The 21523-nt window shown below is 42.3% G+C and overlaps 1 protein-coding gene across 2 annotated transcripts in view; it reads right to left on the reverse strand.

The window, feature by feature from the left end:
- LOC109995558 (ephrin type-B receptor 1-B) overlaps positions 1 to 8613 on the reverse strand; it is a 151463-nt gene extending 142850 nt beyond the window's left edge. For both annotated transcript variants that reach the window (XM_020649312.3, XM_020649310.3), the window contains exon 1: positions 8358 to 8613. In XM_020649312.3, coding sequence (XP_020504968.1) covers positions 8358 to 8418 — 61 coding nt within the window. In that variant the 5' untranslated portion in view covers positions 8419 to 8613. The remainder of the gene's footprint in view (positions 1 to 8357) is intronic.
- Positions 8614 to 21523: the final 12910 nt, after the last annotated feature.

Raw genomic sequence — 21523 nt, forward strand, 5'->3', positions numbered from 1 at the left:
CATGTGATCGGTGCGCCCCCGTTACAGAACAGGGTTGTGTTAGGAGTGTATAACTTAGAGAGCTATGCTAAGTAGCTGAACCGAGACATTAATCATTGATTTAGCAGCACAAACAAGCTCGCACTAACAGCAAATGCACAAACTACACTGACCCACTGCCCAGGTGTCCTCTGAACTTTCATTATGACAGATTTTTATAAAAAAAGAGGCAAATTAGGTTCACCCAGAATTTCAAGGATATTCTTAGCAAGATAGATGCAGTTATACAAACTGTAAAGGGCCGGATGTGCTTAGGGGTTATTGCAGCCAGAACCGTCAGCCTACTCATTAGTTCAAATAAGATGGGTCGGCAGATACAGGCCTATCCTTTCCTCTCTTTTTCCCTCTCTCTTTTTTGCCCTTCCTTGACTCTGTTCTTCTTTGCACAAATGAGTACTAATCCTTGTCCTCTAGCTCGCCTCTAACAGAAGGGATTCAGTTAAGGAAGGACAACGAAAGAAAAGTATACATCTCTATGCAGGATATTTCTTCTTCACTCTCTAAGTATGTCTTCTGAAAGAAAATTTAAAAAAAAAATCCCCCCCCCCAGGATTTATAACCTAAGGAGGTTTTGGTTTATGATGTGACAGCAGGCTGCATATAAATGAATCACCTTCACCCTTAGGATCATGACTATTCATGAAGGGGAGGGGAGGTCAACAGGCCAACATGGCTTCAGGTTGCTTATCAAAGCATAAATGTAATACATATGCAAACTGGCTCCATATATACTCAATAATACTAAAGATCAGATAACAGAAGATAATACTTGCAGTCTTGGATTTCAAACAAAAGACATTCTCAGGCTTGATTTGAGAGTTTTCCTGATAACGTCTCCTTCCCTAAATAAACAGATCTTGAAAGCCAAACGAACAGTCTTTGACCTTGGCTCTTTTAACGAAATGCTTCTTTCACCCTCGTCAGTTTTCTAGTCGTACTCTAGCCCGCCAGGAAACTGCAGCTAAATCGAGATGCCGTCCACTCATTTCCCATTACCCTCTTTGCTTGGAATCAATAGTTAATTACCTCCAAAAAGCTCTCGTCTTATCCAGCTAGAGAAGTGGACAGCGCGGGGCAGGCAGAAATTTGCCTGGCAGAGGGACTCGTGCTACACAGGGTGAAAACTGTCCTCCCACCACCGCTACTTACTGGCCCATCAGAGTTCCTCTCAGAAGAGAGGAAGGCGCAGTCGCTTAAATTCTCTGCACCTTCCAATTTTCATTTGACCTGCTAACTCAGACACACACAGAGACAGATATTCATGCACAATTTCTTTCTACCTGTCCCGATTCATGCCAAGAACCAAATGCTTAATAAGAGATTACATTTATGGAGCAGCGACTGGTGAAATATGTCCACATGTCCTGAACCTAGGAGACACACTGGCACTTACTCATTAATAATGGGACAGGCCCCAGGCCCAGGCCCTTGGCTCTCTGTCTTTGCTCATTTCCTTTCCACACATCAAAGCTAGGTGTGTGTGTGTGTGTGTGTTGGGGCCTTTTGCACATTAACTTCCCTGCTTGTGTATGTGTGTGTGTATGTGTATGTGTTCCCCAGTTCCTATGAGAAACAGCCTGTGGAGGCTTTTATTTAATCAGAAGTAGAGCAGCTTCTACCACCATCCATAATTTCAGGCCTATTAACGTTTTGTTTTTTATTCCTCAGAGTGTCGGAGACGCACCCTCCTCTGGGCTGCTGATTCACTTAAAATGCAAAAAAGTACCATCAAGTTGTGTATTTTTTCCCCCTGTACAGTAGAAACTTCATATATTGTACATTTAGACTTGAGAAGCAAGGGATTTGCTGTATAAACACGGTGATATCCAGAGATTTTACGAGTAGTTATCAAATGTGCAACAAGTTAAAAGGATATTCTTATCAGTTTGATTATATACTAAAAAGAATTCCCACACTTTCAAACTCACATTAACAAAAAACGGTACCCCCTTCCCCATCCTACCTCAGCTTTTGCCCTTAAGCCTGAGCCTTAGGGCTTAAAAGTCAAATTAAATCATTTTGGGTCAGACTCAAACAGATCTCATTATAACAATCATAAATGAAGCTCTTTGTTCCGACCAGCCTGCAACCCCAACAGTCTCTTTACCCTCTTCCTGTTCCTACCAATGCTGCGTCTATTACATCTTCAAAAAGGCGGGCTCATATTTCCTCTTTTTCTCCTCTCTTGGAGTAAACCTTAAAATGCTACGTAATTGCATCTGTTTTTAACTAAAATAGAGTGCAAGGGGGAGAAGGGCAGGTGAGGAAGGGAAGAGGGGGGAAAAGAGAGGGACTACCAATTATTCTCAGGCAGGAAGGTTGGAGAGAGAAAAGGTGAGAAAGAAGAGGGTGAAACTTGTTACCATGCTCAGATTGAATTAAAATTCAGTGAGGGAAAACAAAAAACAATCTAGCAGGCAAGAACAGACATTTGTGAAGCTGATGTAGAGAGGTTGGGTTGGACATAGGGAGTACAATGTTTAAAGAAAGCAGTAGTTTATATGAGAGCATCAATCCCCCCAACAGCCAGGATGTGTGAAAAGTGGGGAATAAGACTCAATAATCAATCCTTTCCGTTCTCGCCTCCCAACTCAACAAATATCGAAGAGGCTCCACTTTCCTGCTGAATGCACAACTGTCACCCAATCTCTCGGACAGGTGATAATGGAGGGAAAAGGGGCCTGAGACAGAAAAATAATGAGAAAAGGCACATTTCACACCTCCCTCCCAGAGTGGTTTGGAACCTGGGTCACTGCGCCCAATCAATTACTAGCATTGCCATTTTCCACAAAGTGTGGCTTGGAGTGTTATCTTTAAGTTTCAGCTCTTGTGCACATCAAGCCTTTGTTAGTAAGTCTTTGAGAGCGTTTTGTGTGTGGGTGTATGCGTGTGTCTGTGTCCATGTTTTGTGTTTGCCATTTGAGAGAGAACTGGCTTTACATGGGAAACAGATGACTCACGCAGTTTGAGGTTGAACTGTGTTGCGAGCGTCACCACTTTCACTCCTGCGCTCTAATGTGTTTCATATGTTGCTGATGCCGTGGGTCTGCTTATCCCTGAGATTGGACTGATAAGGCCGCAGCCCTGTTGTGTCCACAGTCAGACACCTGCTCTGATAAGGGCTGAGCGTGGAGCAAGACAGAAGGAACCTAACACTGCTGATAGCGTCAAGGCAACAAATCTCAGGACACGGGATTGTGCGGAAGAAACTGGAAGACAACGCGGTTAAGAACGTAATTATTCTGCATGGCAAGAGGAGGAAATAAATTTTGGAATAGAATCAAATTGGATACGCGAATAATAAAAGTCAAACAGTAGATGCATGCCGCTATCCTTTCTCTCTCTCCCCCTCTCTCTCCACTGTCCCTTGATACCACTCATCTCACACTGAGATGTACACAAAAATGCGCACATGCATACCAGCCCCCAACCTGCATCCACCATCTGGCCTTCCCAAGGCTCAGATGTCTCTGGGGTAAGGTGAGCTGTGAGGGGGACTGTGTGCGTATGTGTGCGTGAGTAAGAGAGAACAGGAGAAACAGAAAAAGAAAGAGGCATTAGTGATCATATTAGCCGAGAAGAAATACATACTTTGTGGTTTACTGCGATTTGAAGGAACAAGAAACCGGAACAAAGACAGGTAATTTACCTGCATGCAAACACAAAACTTAAAAGATGCAGTACAAAATATGTACACGACTGCTGGTATATTTGATGCATGCAGGGTTTTACGCCAGAGGTCACCTAAGCTGACTACCAAGGTATGAGCGTACCTTAACACACAGTGGTCTTTTCAGTGTGGGCAAAATAAAGCCTCCATTATGGGATGAGGCCATGTCGGCTGCCCCTGCCAGCCATAATGGCTTTAGCACTCTATTGACGACACAGGCACCCGAACGTACAATACACACAGCGCTACAAAACGAGTGGAAAATTGAATTCTACTTTAGGTGCTCCCAGGTCAGCAGTAGTGCCCGTGGCCAAAATACACTTGTACACTCATGTGAGCGCTCGCACACACGCACACACACACACACACACACACACACACACACACACACAATCCGTCATGTTGTTTTCAGGGGCCTGTGTTGCACTTATGTTTTCATTCCTCACCCTGTTTGAAATGAGAGTGTGGAGGAAAGAAGCAATCTTGCATTCACATCCATTAGAGACTCAACAGGACTCTTTTCACAGGCTGTCTCCTCGGCACAGCTGGTGAGCTCACACACACGCACACAGAACTTACATTGGCTAATAGTAGAGAATTCTAAACCCAATGCAGCACTGGCCGAGGAAAGCATATATGCGGCACTGCAAACTCAGTTTTCACTATTAGATGTCTGTGGCACCATTTAGAAGAATTTGAACAACCTGAGAACTTTCAGTGTGGGTTGAGTTGATACTGTGCCTATCAAAAAAACCTGCCTGACACTGACGTTTAAGTCCAGCACAGTACACTTGCTTAGCCCTGGCACGCCTGGAAGAGGTTCATGCACAGGCACAAGCACGGGTACACAACGAGGACAGCCTTTATTATCGGGAAATCCCAGTGTTAGGTCTGTATCTGACTAAAATGACTGACAGCGTGTCCCTTTTATTTTTTAAGTCCACTTTACTTGTGAACTAAGCAGCGCTTCATTATTACGTTAAGCCATTCATGTGTTGTATTACGACGTTATGTACAAGAGATTACCATGCTCAGGCCCGGTTAGTCCTGGAGCAGTGTGAGTGAAGGCCAGCGGGAGAAATTAAGCACGGTATGGGACAACTTTGCCTAGTGTGAGTTTGCCCTAAGTATGCCTATCTAGGACTATTTCTTGCCATATTTTTGAGGAAATCCAACACTATGACAGCTTACCTGCTTGTCTTGGAATGAATTTGAACTGAAAAAGTGGGTCATTTGTCCAATCAGTTGCACAAAAAAAAAAGGAAATGATTATGTCTGAGTGAGGCAGAGAGCTGTCAATCATCTGATGTGTCCCCTACTTGAACTGACATCTGTCTCATGCAAATGCCTACTGAGCTTTGCCAAACCGCAAAACATGCAGCAAGATGGTGGCTTGGCAGCGCCGTGTGCTATAGCTTTGCCGGGGCTGTTATTAGACTCAGAGTCAGTTTTAAGCAGAAATCCAGTAGCTTCACTCCTCCGATTAGAAAACAAACTTATAGTAATGTGAGACTTTGGAGGAAGATTCTCTCTTTTTCTCTGCACAGTGAGGTCAGACCAGGGGTCAGCTAGTAGCTGTTGGCCCTGGTGCTCAGAGTCAGTGTCTTGCTCAAGGACACATCAGTGTGGAATTTGCTCACTGACCTGAGTGCTAGATCTCGCCCTCTAACACTCTGTCCGTTCTCATCGATATGCTCCTCGCTCCCGATTACTGCATATAGAAAGAGTGTGGTTCTGACCTCCATAACTATTATCTCACACTTAAGCTATCATTATTATTGTTTATACAACGAGCTACAATAATCTCCATTCCATTCACTCGGCCCCTGAGGATGAGGCATTACCATTCAATAGTACAGGTACTTAACTCAGCATCCTAAGGGACTGGTTACAGCACATTACTAATGTTCTCTTATCATACACATACTGAATACTGCTTGTGTTTTAGCCCAGTGTAGCATCTCACAGGCGCTTATGTCAGATAACGGAGGCAGCGCAGTGTTTGTTTACTTCCCCAGCCTTGTTCAATCGCAGGATGCTCATTTGTTAAACATGTTTACAGTGTCTTTTCTCAAACTTGCTGACCTCCCTCCTTCTGTCTCTCATCTTTTTTTTTTTCTTTTTATCTCCACCGGTGCCTGACTGTATTCCAACCGCTGTTTCATCCCTCTTTCCATCCGCCACACGGTTCCAGGCCGTTAAATGAGCGGGCTTATCTAAGCCTAATTGGTTTAAGGGCAAACAGAAATAAGCAATGGCTCTGTAAGTAGGGGAGAATTACTGCTGCTGTTGGCAGGAACCAGCCGCACACCGCGGAGAGAGCGAGAGCCAAAGAAGAGAGGGAACGGAGAGGAAGGAGACGAGGGGAGCAGGGAGATTAGTGAAGAGAATTATAGAAGACAGAACGGGATAGAGAAATGAGGGGAGAAAGGGGAGCAGGCAGAGAGAATGTGAAGATGATTGGGAGAAATGGAGAGAAATGAGAGTGAAACAGAGCACTGCACATGCTTCTTTTTCTAATAGCATGCAAATCCCTGCCTTCTGTCTTCTCTCTGGTAGTCCTCTGCTTTAGGCCTGACTGGCCCTTAAATAACTTGTCGTAAAAGCACTCCTTTTTGAATATATCATGTTGTCATGTCTGGGATTGTGTGTGTGTGCTTAAATTGAGCTTTTAGAAAACATTTTTAACCCTCACACTCTTTTTCTTTTGAGCTCATCCGTCCCCCCCCATCTGTCCACCTTTGTTTCCTTTAGACTTTTATCCCACAATTCATCAGTACATCATATTCAGAGGGATGTAGGGAGGTGAAATCTGTCATTCAGTTCCACACAAGTCAGTCGCACATTATGTTCAAGGCTGTTTCTTTCTCTTCAGTCACAAAGACACACACATCCTCACACATGCATAAGATCACTCACACACACAAACACATCTTTGATGCGTCGTGATTGTTGGCTGATTTGGGCTTGTAATCACATTAAGGGTGACAGCAGAGGCAGGGATAATGTGGGCAATGGCTCCACACACACACACACACACACACACACACACACACACACACACACACACACACACACACACACACACACAGCAACAGATTGGAGTTGAGATCAGTGACGATTTTAACTTGCCCATGGGACAACCTCCTTTCAATTAGTGACCCAAACAAGGAAATCACTTTCATCCTTGTTACCGAGGTAACACTGGGGGCATCTCCCTGCCCATCTGTTTCGTTCTCATCCCATCTTTTTTTTAAGAAGAAATCCCACACCCCTCTCTTTGCAGGGAAATTTCACTCACTCCGCCCTTCAGCCTGATGTCAATTCATCCATCTGAATTGACATTTCTGCTATCATTTCACACTGGGTAAACATTTGAACCTCCAAATATCCATCCTCTCAGAGCTCACAGAGGTAGCAATTTGTGTCTGGACCATGTATCCAGAGCTGTGTTGAAATCTGATAAGCACAAAAAACAAGAAAGCCACTGCTGAATTACAGAGCACAGCCGGGGCTGGGAACGGTCCTGGAGCAGCAGAGTTGTAAATGATTAAAGAGAAAAGCTGCATGTGAGATCACTCATCTCCTTTTATTTCAGAGGCCAATCTACTTATTTGAGATGTTTAGGGGTGGACACCGGCAGCAAAGGGAAGCTGGTGTCTTTCTAGGGATGTTTTATTGGTGAGGACAAGCTACTGTGCAATAAAATGGGAGAAGACACTATAGTTCTATGATTCTGCTGGGATAAACATCCAGCAGACAGTGTGTGAGTCTACAGTACAGTGTTCAGTCCCCAGGGTCCCACAGCGGAAATGAAAAACATGTTTAACTGAGGAGATATGAGCTGCTGGTGGAACAAGCGCTTGTCCAGATGAGTGTGTGTGAGAGAGAAAAGAGGGAATAAGGAACGGCTAAAGACAAAGACTGGGAGGAGGGAATATTGATGGATGAAGAAAAATAAGGGAGCGTTTTTTTTTTGTTTTTTTTTTTCAAATTAAGTGGATTGCTTCCAGTAGGACAAAAGGAGGATTTCTAGTGTAAAATCCAGGTAACAGCGAGACTTCCACTCAGTTAAATTCACAATCTACTGGAAAGAGTTTGTCTCAGCAATTCAAAATGCCACAGAATGATGCTCAGGGGCTTGTGGTAATAGTATGTCTCAGAACAATTTAAAGAAAAAACGTGACACGAATCCCTACAGAGTTGACAGGCACTGAAAATGTAGCCCACTGAGAATAACTAATTGCCTCTGGGATGATTACGATCTAAAATAATACAATTTCTAGTAGATACTCGTGCGTTGCACTCTAGACGTACAGATGGAAGACTGGTGAAACAGATTGGAGCGCCCACAAGAAAAAAAACTACACTGAATTACTTTATAGAAATAGATGGAACCAAGTATCGCTCCTCATACGGACGAGTAGCAACAGTCACCACCACCAGCAGAGCGGGAGGACTCACTCCGATATAAAGCGATAACCACGGCAATTTCGCTGCTATCCACGTGTATGACATCCCTGTATCCCTGTGTGCCAGAGGCGCAGCGCTGCCCAACACAAAACGTTCCAAGCATCCCCAACACAGCGCGTCCGGAGGAGAAACATTTCCATACCTACAACAAGTATAATCCCAAGCTCTTATTTACCTTCCATGGCAGAAGATGTGATGACCAGCGCGCATAAAAGCGCAAACAAATCCACAGTCATGGCAGAAGGGTAGTGTCCACAGCCCGTCTGTCCCCAAATTACCAGGACGCACGGCGCGCGTCAAAAGAATCCCCTCGGTTGTCAGAGCGGTACTCCAGCAGATAGCTCGTGTTGTGAGTCACATTTCAAGCCGTAGTAAACAATGTGTGACAATCAGCACAGGGGGAAGGACGGAGTGTAAGGGACTGAGGGGTGCGAGGAGCATGGGGGAGGGAGGGGGGTTGGGGTGAGGGAGACCCGACATTGCTTGTTCACAGCCCCCATTAGAGCGTCGGAGCCAATCGGTGACTGGGAGCTGAACTCACTAGCCAATCAGCAGAACGGCGCTCCGCCTACCTCGCATTGTCGAAGCACAAAACTTTTCCTTGACCTATTTGAAGCAACGTCCGCTTCACTGAAGGGAAATAGCGCCACCGCTCGGGGAACCATTAATGATGCACTCGCAGCTCACACGGAGCCAAGTTTGCACCCATGGGAGACGATCTTAACGGCGTAATTGTTACTCAGTGCTTTGCCAGACTTCTGTTCAAAATAATGTCGCTGTGAAACACTTTATCAGGACTGCACTTCCCCTACTCTAAAATGTGGGATCTAATGATAATGTCCCTGACTTAAATCAATAAAATTTATTGATGATTTACAATCATGTCTTGCAAAAATAAGACTCCAAAAAGTGTATTTTAATTACTAAATAACAGCCTGTTCTTTTCTTTGCCAACCCTCTCACCCACCCTGGAACAAACTCCCTTTTGAAAAATGTCTGATGTACAAAGTCTGGATCCCTCACTTTCCCATTATCCACCCATACATAAATGCAAATCCCATTTGCAACCTGAATGTGCTTTAATAGCTTAAGCAAATTCATCTGCACTTTCTAATGACATTAAACAGGCGTTGCACATCAGCTCCCTCCCCTTGCTGCTGACATCCCTTTTGTGTGCGCGTGTGCCGCAACAGATGGTGCACAGCATAATGGGACTTCCACCCCCCCCCCCCCCCCCCCCCCCCCCCCCAATAGGGACACAGAGGACCCCAAAAAAGGGGGCTGTACACCTGTCTTGGGCTAGAAATGTCTCCTGTGAGCTGAAGAGTGGGGCTCTCGTGCCTGAGTAGGCCTGGTGTTACCCCGGGCCACTGGATGGCCTAATACTTCAGTTCTGTCCCTTCACAGCATACTGGCCTAGATACTATTTACCTGTTTTACTTTTTGTAGGCCACATGCAAGAGTTGAGTTCTGGGATTGTCATAATATTATGTAGCTGAGAAAAGAAAAGCTTGTATTTAGTCAGAATCCGATTTGCTGCCAAGTACGGCTACACAAGGAATTTGAATTGGTGTTTTTTGCTGCAAATCAATTAACATAGAATTAGAATAAGAAGCAAAAGGCTATAAAACACTATTCCTACTGGCAAGGAACTCACACAGAATAGGCTACACACTATTAAAAGCAGTCCAACATCATCAGGTAACCATGTTAAAATATCTTCTTCTTTTTAAATTATTGCTTTCATGCATCTATTCTTGGTGCCCCTTTTTTAGTCAACTCCCATCCTTTGCAAAAAAAAGAAATCAAACACACTGAAAATGAAAAGTGACTCACATTTAATAAATGACCGTTCAATCTGTGCCAAAGTTCAGCAGATGAATTGGGGCGGAAGAAGCGCTTCTGGAGCATCAGGCAGCGGATGCTAACTTGGGAAAACCGTTGATATGAGCATTTGTCATTTTTAATAGTGTGGCGAGGAGCGGTGCTACAGTGTGACATGGCACAGCAAAGCATGGCCCCTGGTGCTGCCTTACTATGAAGGTGTTTGATAGCCACCTGGCCTTATTTTTCAGCGGCCCAGTCCTCCTCACCTATGACTCCACAGGTCGAACACAAACGCAGGAGCAGCAGCGAGCAATCTGTCCCTGTTTCTGTTTGCTGTCCACACCCTAAGGGGGGGGGGGGGGGAGAGAGAGGAAGGAAGGAAGAGCATGAGGGGAGGAAGAGGAACAATAGTGCTGCTGCTCGAGCACATCCTCCCTCACAATGCAGGCACAGACAAATGCACGCGTACAATAACACAAAACATGGAAGCGTGCAGTCGCTCTCCCACACAGCACTCTGATAATGATCCACACAAAGCCACACAAGCACTCGCCTACTTCAGCTCAAGAGCCTTAGTCCAATACCAATACTGAGCCCAACACATTGTAGAGAGCCTCTTATTCTCTCTGTGGCATGGCTTTTTCTGTGTGGGTAAGCTTGTGAGTGCTGCAGAATGAAACCAGTTTTTTTTGTTTCTTTCATTCCTCCATTTAGGGCTAGATTCAAGACAAAATAAAAAGGCAATCTTTCTGTTCCTGTATCCTCTGACGAGATTGAGGGTTTTTCCATTCTACACATTCTGGGAGCTGACCTTAACGTTATGTGCTTTTGACCTGTAAACATCAAGTGTCTACCTCTCCACGACCAATGTGCTTTGACCTTTACATTTGTCTTCTGTCTCCTGTTTCCTGATTCCAATTTGGTCACTGGAAAAAAAGAGAAGAATCGCAGTTTTTCAATGGAGTCTGGTAGAAAATACAAAACAGTGTGTGTCTTGTCCTGCACACTGAATACAACGTAAAGAACAGAGGATACAGAGGGATGACCTTTTAAGATGAAAAAACATTGTTCTCTACATTTAATGGAAACAGTGATGTTTACTCAAATGCATACTCATTATTTTGATGGGATACAGGAGTTCATAAGAGGTGTAGTTGAAAAAAAAAGCAGACAGCAAGAAGAGCAGAGGATGATTCTAATGAACCAGAATGAGAAAGGCAAGAACAGACATACAGTATAGGAAAGATGTTTCCCACAAACCATGCAAACTGGAAAAGGTTTGTCTGCTGATGAATATGAATGCATGAAAATGAAATGCCTAAGTCAATAGGGAGACAGTGCAGGGACCCAGGTGACAGAGGAGTGCAGTGCTACACCCCCCCTGCGGGGAGAGACTGGTTATTAGGCCAGGCTTTAGCTTCATCCATCTTCAGGAGTCTGGGCGCCGGCCATTGACAAAACAAGTGCAGAGCCATGGCTGAATACAGATGTGCTCTGGACCAGTGTTCCCCCAAATAGAGGGTCAGGACTCACTAGTCCCAGCCAGCGTTGAACTTACTGGGTCACGGCTCGAGAGAGGAGAAGGGAAAAAGGAGTGCATGTGGTTGGTTAAGTTTGCATAAAGTGTACTTCTCAAAGCCTGTGCAGCATGCAAAGTATGACGCCAAAGACAAATGTCTTCTAAAAATGTAGATGTAACGTTGAAAAAAAATCGTACTGCCTTCTCACAAATCGCATCTAATCTAAAAAAAGTTTAAAGGTTATAGTTGTGATTTTGCATGAAACAAAGACAAGAAATTAGAGTATTTTAGAGAGTTTCAAGAGCAGGCCGACTCTCTGACAGCAGGTCAGGCAGAGAGAAAGGACAGGAGCTAAATACAGCTCTCTCATTAATCTGCCAATGAAGCCAAGACTGATGGTACCTGTTCCCTGCTATCAGCACACACATACCTCTGAGACATTCATTCCACTTCACTGTCACTGAGCAACACACAGCCAATAGATATATATATTTTTTTAAACCTGGAAGCATGAACAGAATAGACTAAATAAATGTTTGTTTTTGCGTGGGAATGTGTCAAAGAGAGGAAAGAGGGATTACACTCGGTTTCTCCTTGCAGAGATGCAGTGAAAGCATTATTTGTTTTGCAGTTTGATTAATAAGTCGAAGCTCATATGCATTCTATTCAAGACTCGAGCTCTTTAGTTACCATTAATCACAACAGCACAATGAGAAGATTCTGCTCAGCACTGAATGAGTTAGAGCATCATTAAAGCCCTCGTCAAGTGTGTGATATTGACTGCGAGTTCATGTGCAAGAGGTTCCGTCTTGTGTTTACTCTTTGTGTATCAATGTGCTCACACTCAAATGTGCGTGAGTGATGCGGCTGACTCGAACACAGACTGATGGGTAATAGATGGGTGCATCCCTCTCCTAAGTCACTCTGTGATCTGTCAGCTGCCATAGGGTTTCTGTTGCAGACAACGATCCAGCAGCGGGCGCACAATTTCTTAAAAAGGTGCCACCCATCCAAATATCATGTGTGGGCTTTCACAAAAAGAGAGAGGACCCATAAGCAGACCATGAGGTACATTGCTACATGGGAAACAGGCACACAGACAAGGTCCCGAACTAACCGAGAAATAGGAGAAGAAAAAGACTCAAAACACCAGGTAGGTGAGGGTAATTAATCCCATTATGAGACTAACCAGGCACAGGGGGGAAAAATAAGAGCGGGGTACATAGTCACACAGGTGGAAGAATATGCAAAGGCAGAAGGTAAAGCTACCAACACCAATGAAAAGTGACAAAGTAAAGCAGAAAACCTAACACCATCCATCCATTATCTATACTGCTTATCCCATTGGAGTAGCTGGAGCCAATCCCAGCTGTCATTGGAGGAGAGGTGGGATGCACCCTGTACTGTTCACTCGACAATCACAGGGATGACATATAAAGACAAACAACCAGTCACACACACATTCATACCTTCAGACAATTAAGAGTCACAAATTGGACTGTGTTAAAAAGCTGGAGTAGACTTAGGGAGGCAGGGAACTCACTTATGCACTGGAAGAACATGCAAACTTCGTATAAAAAAAAGGCCCTGTCTGATGAGATTTAAACCAGGAGGAACCTTCTTGCTGTGAGGCGTTTACCACTGTACCACCATGCAGCCCAACTGAACCCCATCAGAAGTAAATACTGAGGTTTCAGGATCAATACATGGCACCAAAACAGTGTGCAAATAATCAACATCCTACATCAACAAAATGACACACTTTAACAATTCACTGATCAATTATTTCTCTTGATGGCCATGGTGATTAAGATGCATTCATTTGCTTATAATAGGGCTCTCTAATCACACATGAGGTTCACTGGGGTTTTAATCAGTTTCCCATTCACTTGCAGGCTTTAAGATTGTATCCTATTAACCTTTGGTGTAATGAATCTCTCTTTTCATGCACCAACCTTTCTTCCAACGAGATGCCTTGACATCAACCACATTTGACACATGGTAAATTGTTTTTTTTGTAGTCCCAAACATGTTATCATGGGGCTAGCGTACCGGAGAGAGCCTCATAAAGTATTTTTTCTGTCCACAAAGCAACATTAAGGAGGTGGACTTGTTAATGAGGAAAAAACAAAACTAGCCTGACAGCTCATCATTTTATGTCAAGCTCCTAGAGACAGCCTATCCCACTCGTCTACTTGTTTGTTTCACAGGGACACCATCAAAATGCATCCCTCCATCTCCCCCACCCTGGACCTGTCTTTTTCTCTCTGCTCCCTGGCCTGTGACAGATAGTTCAGTACAATCTATCAACCTCAGTCTGCCTCTGTCAGGGCCGCTGCTTTGTTCAGCCACGTATGTATGGGCATGACGCACACACATACAACACACTGCATCCCTGAGTCCGTCACACTAAACGGGATAAACATCTGGCGGAGGAGAAAGAGAGAAAAGCAGAGGTCAAATCAATCTGCCCTCTGTCTGCCATACACTGATCCTCCGTCATAGGACGACCTGTGGAGAAAGCAAGCAAATGAAACTGCAGGGCGGCATTTGAATACAAAGAGGGCAGCACTTACACACAGCTGAGGAGAGAACATACAGATGGATGAACTGGCTGTAGTCTAGACAGATTATCTGTGAAACCTAGTGGGACTAGGAGATGATAGAATAATTGAGGACATAAGGGAACAAAGTAAATACTATTACAATACACAATTGTAAGAAGGCTACAATTTCGCAGATAGCGCAGAAATAATTTGAATACATAGCCTACCTTTTTTCAGTTAGAATACCAAATGTTACCTTCTGTTAGTCAGATAACATTTTTATTAATATAAAGCTGTGAAACAGTGGACACAACCACTTCCTTTTACATTTATCTACATGCATTTAAAATATTTTTCATTCATTTCCATATATTCTGTAGGTTTCATGACCTGTTCTGTTAGCCACCTGCTAGCAGTAGCCTTCCTTAGCCTACTATCCTTAGTATCTATAGTGTTTGATTTAATAGCCTATAAAATGTTAGACAGATTAAAAAAAAAAAAACGGTTGTTGTTTAACTTTTAATTGCAGTTTAATTTCCGGTGCTTATGCTATTGGTTAAGTAATTAATTTCTCTGAACAGTGTTTTACCTGACGAGGATGTTTGGTGTATTCTGAAGCTGTCCGTCCGGCAATTTCCTCCTGACATTTTCTATTTGTTTCGTCTGTCTGATCAGAACAGGCACGAGTTTTGCATGCAGTGATGCACTCAAGTACAGTAGTAAAAAATAGAACAATTTAATTTTAGAATGAGTAAGGATTCTGATTGTTTTATTTTAGTAGTTTGCTATAATTACTTTGCCCAATCCTGTGGTGAGCATGTTAGGGCCAAATACTAGCATATGCAGAGGTTGGCTAAAGCCCCTAAAATTCAGTTGACAGAATCTATGGAGGAAGGTCACGACTAAAATTCAAATATGTTTTCTTTCTAAGTTATGTCGATTTGCATATTCATTGTTAGCACTTGAAAATTGTGAAGCTTGTGTCTTATGATCATCATGATAAGCAATCAGGCTACGCTACATTGAGTTCTTGACATTATTAAAAAAAGGGGAGGAAACAGTCCTCAAAAATGTAACTACCGTTTAAGCAATAACATGTTCATGGCCATCATATATTGCTATGCAATAAGCAAAGACCAAACTTTGACTAAAAGGTTGATGTATCAAAACTAAGTACACGTTTTTTTCACTTATTTTCCCTGTTTGTGTCTGGCCATGAGCAAAGTTTTGCTTTTAGTTGATCAGGTTTTAGGGTTAACGCTATTTAGACTGTTGCTGCCAACCCAATAGACTTGAGGTGCATGGTGAATGTAGGTGAACAGAATACAGAAACTAAAAAAACTCACTTTAAACTGTTTAAATATAAACCCACTGACTATCAAAATATATTAAGTTTATCTCTACACTGCCACTTGACATGCTCATAATATTAATTGTTAGTCGAGTCATCTCTTTTCTTTCTGCCTATCCCACTTTCCCAGCCCAACAGTGTTGTGGCAGATGGCTGTTAAACATGAGTCTGGTTCTGCTCGAGGTTTCTGCCGGCTAAAAGGTATTTTTTTTCTTGCCGCTGTTTATTTGCCTAATGTTGCCAAGAGCTGTGCTCATGGTGGATTCATGTTGGGTCTTCATTAGAAATATAAAAAAGAGTTAGGCCTTGATCTGCCCTTTTTGTAAAGTGCTACATAAAGATTGATTGATTTGGATGAAATGCTACATGAGTCACATCACTATGAACTTCGAAGCGTGCAGACAGGATCCAAAAAATGCAAGGAAACAAACAGGAACACAGATTAATAACAGTGGAAGTTGTGGTGGAGCTGATTCAGAGTTTTAGTGTCTTACCTTAAGTCAGATTCATCAGATTATCTGAGACTGATTTCATTTGATTAAACATATGTTTGTTTTGCTTTTTGATTTAACATAGTCCTTTCTTATTACTTGCTCCGCCAGGTGAGAATTGAAGTTTGTGATCGCTTTTTATTTTTGAATACATTGTTGTATTGTTGTGCCCCATAATATTGAAAAAATCATTTTATTTTTTAAATTTCATTGCATTCACATGTAAAATGCTCATGTAGGAACACACACATACTAACAGCGGTGCTCAAAGCCTTTGCCTGCACGACTGAAGGAGTCAAAATGATACTTGGCTAAGGGACAACAATGCACTCAGACATTTATTATTTAGATAATGACCTCATTTAACATGTGCACACATCTACACAACTGTTACGCAGTCATGCACACAATGCAAACAAACAATAGCGCAGAGTTAACACGTTGACCTTCTGGTATTAATATTGACCTTTGAAAGCAATCTTTTCTCCCAGCATGCATCATCAGATCAATAAACATAGCTGCCAGGTGATGCTCGCAGCATTATCAGCCTGTTACAGGCTCTGTGATAGGGGACACATGCACACACACATACACACACATGCACACAAATGCAACAAAAGCCGACGTCAAATCCTAAATGTCAGACGCCTGTGCTGCACGCAGAATGTGTGTGTCATATTAGTAATTAAAGCTGTAAAACACAGTCTCCGAACAACATCACTCAGCATTGGCTCGTTGACCATTACTAATTGTTAATCACTGTTATGTGTTGTGTGGCTCAAAGCAATGAGCACAAGTGAAAAGTGAGCAACATCCAAGCAATCCCTTCTCTCACTCCATGTTTTACTCCATCCTTATTTTGTACTGTATGTCTTTTTCTCTTCTTTTGCATTCATTTTTAGACTGCGACCAAAAAATGCAGGTGGCTCAGTGTGCTCTTATCCCCTTAGCCCATCAGAATCAGAACCCATTACCACACAGTTTCCCAGTCAATGATTTCTCATTTAGTCCACACTCCCCAGATCCTCAGCTCATTGAAGGCTTGATGGATGACCTGTCGAATATACATTTGTGAGGGTGTGTGTGTGTGTTTCTGTGTGTGTGTGTGTGTTGACAGGGCTTATCGGTCCAGAGTGAGGACACAATGTGAATGACTAGTGGGTCAGGGTCACCAAGAACCCATATTCCAAAGAGGTTACATCATGCTTTATTCCCAGTGTAGGCCAGTATAGCAACCAGGGCAGTTTCAGCATTATCCACCAAGCCTCTTCCACTCCCTTCCCCTGAGGATATATCCTTCTGTATCCCATTGTTGCTGGGAAATGTAGCTGATCAACTGCTGTTAAGGATGGAGGTGAGAGTCCTATCCCAGTCTCACTCCTCATAAAAGATGCATGAGTGTGATTATGCCATGCTTTCAAACTGGGTGAAACTGGCAGAATTGACATGTTGAAATGTGTCAGCATTTGTACTGAAAACAGTTTGATTTCGGAGAGGGCTGTTGAGGTACAGTGTCTGACCACACTTAATTACAGCGAGGAAATGGAAGAGCTGCTAGAAACTGGAAAATGCAATCAAATTGTGTCTTGTGTTGAGAGAGCTGGAGGATGTGTTGTATTGAGAAAAGTAATATCTTTTACTTTCTTTTTGTTTGTTCTAATAGTCATTGTCAGTTCAAGCTTCTGGTAGCTCATGTTTTCTCAATTTTTTTCCTGCCAGTAACAAATATATCTGTAACACAACTGAACATGGTTGGACTAGGCTGTTGCATAAAGCTAAAGACTCCTAAATAAACGCTGCATTTACAAAATATGATCAATGATACAAGCACACTTAACCTAGATACATTCATAATTATAATGGATAATTATGCCTGATGAAGGTTGGTCAGACCAAAACTTTAAAGCATACAGTGTGCGGGAGCCTTTCTCAGTGTCTTTGAGTTGTTCCCACCTCTGATGCACCTGTCACTCATTCAAGTGTGCAGGGATTTTTTTTCTCAATATTTTTAACTAAAAGTACAAGACATCAGATGTCCACTTCACAGTAGATTCACTCTAACTGATCACATGCACTTATATGCTTGAGCTAAATGAGGAGTTTACTCCGAGACTAATGTGACATTCACAATTCAAATGTTCTGTATGCAACAGGTAGCACAAGAAGCATAATTTAGCCCTGACTTGGTGCTACTAATTTTCCACATTTTTGAATCACGGAAATGTAAGCATTAATCAATATCACACTTGACATCTGCTCCAAGTTTTCTTGTAAATATCTTGCATATCTAAAAAACAGATACAGGATATCTTATATGTAGATGCTGTCTTCGAGGCCTAACACGGTGAAATCGTCCACTGCTTTTGTACTCCTAGACAGACAGACAGACAGACAGACAGACAGACAGACAGACAGACAGACAGAGTGACAGACAGACAGACAGACAGACAGACAGACAGACAGACAGACAGACAGACAGACAGACAGAGTGACAAGTTCAGCAAGATGCCCCCCTTCAACACTCCCATCCACTCCAGACACACACACACACACACACCAGGAGCGACATGACATCTGAGAAGTTCAGGGGTCAAAGGTCACTATGGATTGTTTCAGGTCACAGAAGATGGCTTTTTATGTCCCATGGGTAACTCAAATGTCAGCAGGATTCATGAAGTGTCATGAGGAATCGTTCCAAGCTGCTGGAAAAAGTGTGTTGACACAATAGCGTTTATTTGTGTTGTGTTATTTTCTCTTTGTGTGTGCAGCATGAGGAAAGGAATCACTTCCCAGCAGTGAGTGAAACCACATCTTGAAGTGCTGAACAACACTTACTGTAATTACCGCTGTGTTCAGCCAGGTGGTGATACAACAGCGCCATCTAGTGGTTAAGATAGGTCACTGCAATTAGACGTAGCAACACCCATGATGAAGCTCACACTTTTGTTGAGACAGAAACGAGGAGGAAACCAGGAGGCTGAAAGTGCATTTTCAGAAATCCTCAATCCTCATGTATTTACTATAGGCGACACATAAAGGGAAACAGATCCAAAAGTTCATACCAATTATGAACAAAATGTGAAAAGACTATCATGCCCTTCATCCATCTTGTGACTTGCCAAAAAACAATTCTGCCACAAACAAAGTCATTTTACATTTCTATAAACCTCTTTTTTTTTTTTATTGTCAATAGAATTTGCTAGCGTCGGTGCCCTCGTGGAACCTCCCTGGCAAAGAAATCAATGAGTATTTTTTAATGCAGAAAGTACATATTTTATTGCATTGCCTCTGTTAAGTGACATAGATCATTCAGGGGGGAAAAAAAGCATAACCCGATGATAATGGTTTATTAAAGAAATGTTTCGTTATTTGGATTTTTTGAAAAACAAGTATCAAATTTTACACGCTAGAGCAGTGATACTCAACCTGGAGCTCTCGAACCACATGTGGCTCATTTGGGACTAGTTGTGGCTCTTTTAGGTCCTACTTGGAGAAAAAAATCCAAAGTAATTATTTAAAAAAGGGAGACATTGTCAGCAGAAATTGTTCTTTGCAAGTCATCTCACTGTGTTTCCCACACATATTTCAGGGAAGAAAGATGTGGCTCTTAAGTCTAACAACCACTACACTAGAGATAATGTTTTAAAGGTGATATCTTACACTTTAGGTTGTGTGTGTGCGTGAGTGAGTGTTTGTGTGTGTGTGTGTGTGTGTGTGTGTGTGTGTGTGTGTGTGTGTGTTTTATGATAGTAGCCCTCTCTTTAGATGTATTTCGAAAAAAGGCCACCCAAAAACAAAACCGCCAAAAAGTATTAATAGCACAGTGAAAATCTTAATTTGCTCTGGCATTTAACTCAATACTTATCATCTCAAACATTGCTGTTATTTTAAACAGTGACATGGCTTTTTAGCTCAAGAGCCACCATCCAACACATAGCCATCCACAGCAGGTCAGACAATAAAACATTGCCATCCAGTGGTTACAATGAAGTCTGCTCTGAGTTAAGTTGCTATCCTGAACTATTGAGATGGGAAATAAAAAAAAAAAGACATATCTTAGAGGTTAAAGGTATTATTGCCACATCACTTTATCTTTCTGTCTCTCAAAGACAAGCCATTTTTTCTTCATCGCTCTTCCTCCCCTCAAATTTGGAACAACATTGTCATAACTGCAGCAGGTTGCGTTTAGGTTTAGCCTCCCACAGAACTGTGATCAAGTCTTTCATATAAATAACTGTTTAACATGCACAGACATATTGATAGATACTTCTATAAAGCAAACATTTTGAAGACATGGACATCAGTCTGCTAATGATGAATCCGAATCCAAGGCAATATTTCAAAGCTTTACTGTCTAAGGTTTTTCTGACTTTTGTAATATTTAGTGTTCCAACTGAACAACAACACACACACACACAGGACAACACACATTCTGTGAAAGATATCTCTATGTTTCAAAACAACCCAAAAGTCTCTGAATTTACAGAGGTCAGTTGTATGCACGCTTGATAAAAGTAATATACTTTACTGTGGGACAACGGACTAAAAATAGGCCGACACTTTATATTTATATTTATAGCAGGTGAGAGCTTCAACCACCAGAGGCCGACAGACACAAGAGTTTTATCTGTCGTTATATTTACTGACACTAAACTGTAGGAAATAACTGCTTCTTATTTCACTCAGAAAGTTTGATCATTTCCAACAAGGCAATGTCTTGGACTTTTTCTATTGTCAATAAAGTTGTACAATTACTGCTGTTTCAACTCCTGCATATGAGGCGAACGTTCATTTACACATTTTTTTTTTAATTTAAGAAAAAGCAGAAATTGCTATTTATGCCTTTGAAGCATTTTTCTTCAGGTCAAGTTGGCCCTTTTTTAAAATCATCATTTCAGTTTGAATTCCTTAAAGAACCAATCTGTCTCACTCCTAATTGCTTTTTTGGTGATCTAATTTTTATTTAAAGTTGTAATGAAAGCATTGTTCCACTAGGTGGCAGTATATGCATTTGTACTGTTTACACTTCAGGTAGCCCTGTCTGTAAGGACTTTTTTTTATAGTCTGACCCATTTCATTTTTGAGTCATCATCAGGCTATGATGTGAAGCCCTTGATCTCATATATAACTTCTGATGTACAACACACGGACAGCTCTGTACTGGACAGAGGAACAGAGAGGGAGCGTGAGGCTTCTGTTCAATTACAAAGCAGATCAAAGAGAGTAAAAAGGTGAGAGAATATGTCTAATAAGCCAAAAGGAAAAAGTGCACAGTACACATTTGTGTCCATATAGGCAGGTTCAGAAGGAGAATAGACTGCAGCAGAGTAATTTTAGCCAAACTTACAGACTTGTTCAATCTTGGATATCTCTCTGGTTGAAACCTTGACTTTTTGATGTCCCATTCTGCATGCTGGATTGAAATAGAGTGGATATAGTCCAAATATGATTATTATTCATTACAAACATTCACTTTCCCTTGAGTAGATTTTAAAGATATTGAAAGCATTGCACTGCCCTGCTGAAAAAAGGAGAGAATGAGACAAAAGCTTGTTGTCTCCTCAACACAAGAGATGAACTTATTCATCTTCCCATCTCTAACACTG

This window comes from Labrus bergylta, chromosome 4 (genome assembly GCF_963930695.1).
Source record: "Labrus bergylta chromosome 4, fLabBer1.1, whole genome shotgun sequence".
Lineage (NCBI taxonomy): Eukaryota > Metazoa > Chordata > Actinopteri > Labriformes > Labridae > Labrus > Labrus bergylta.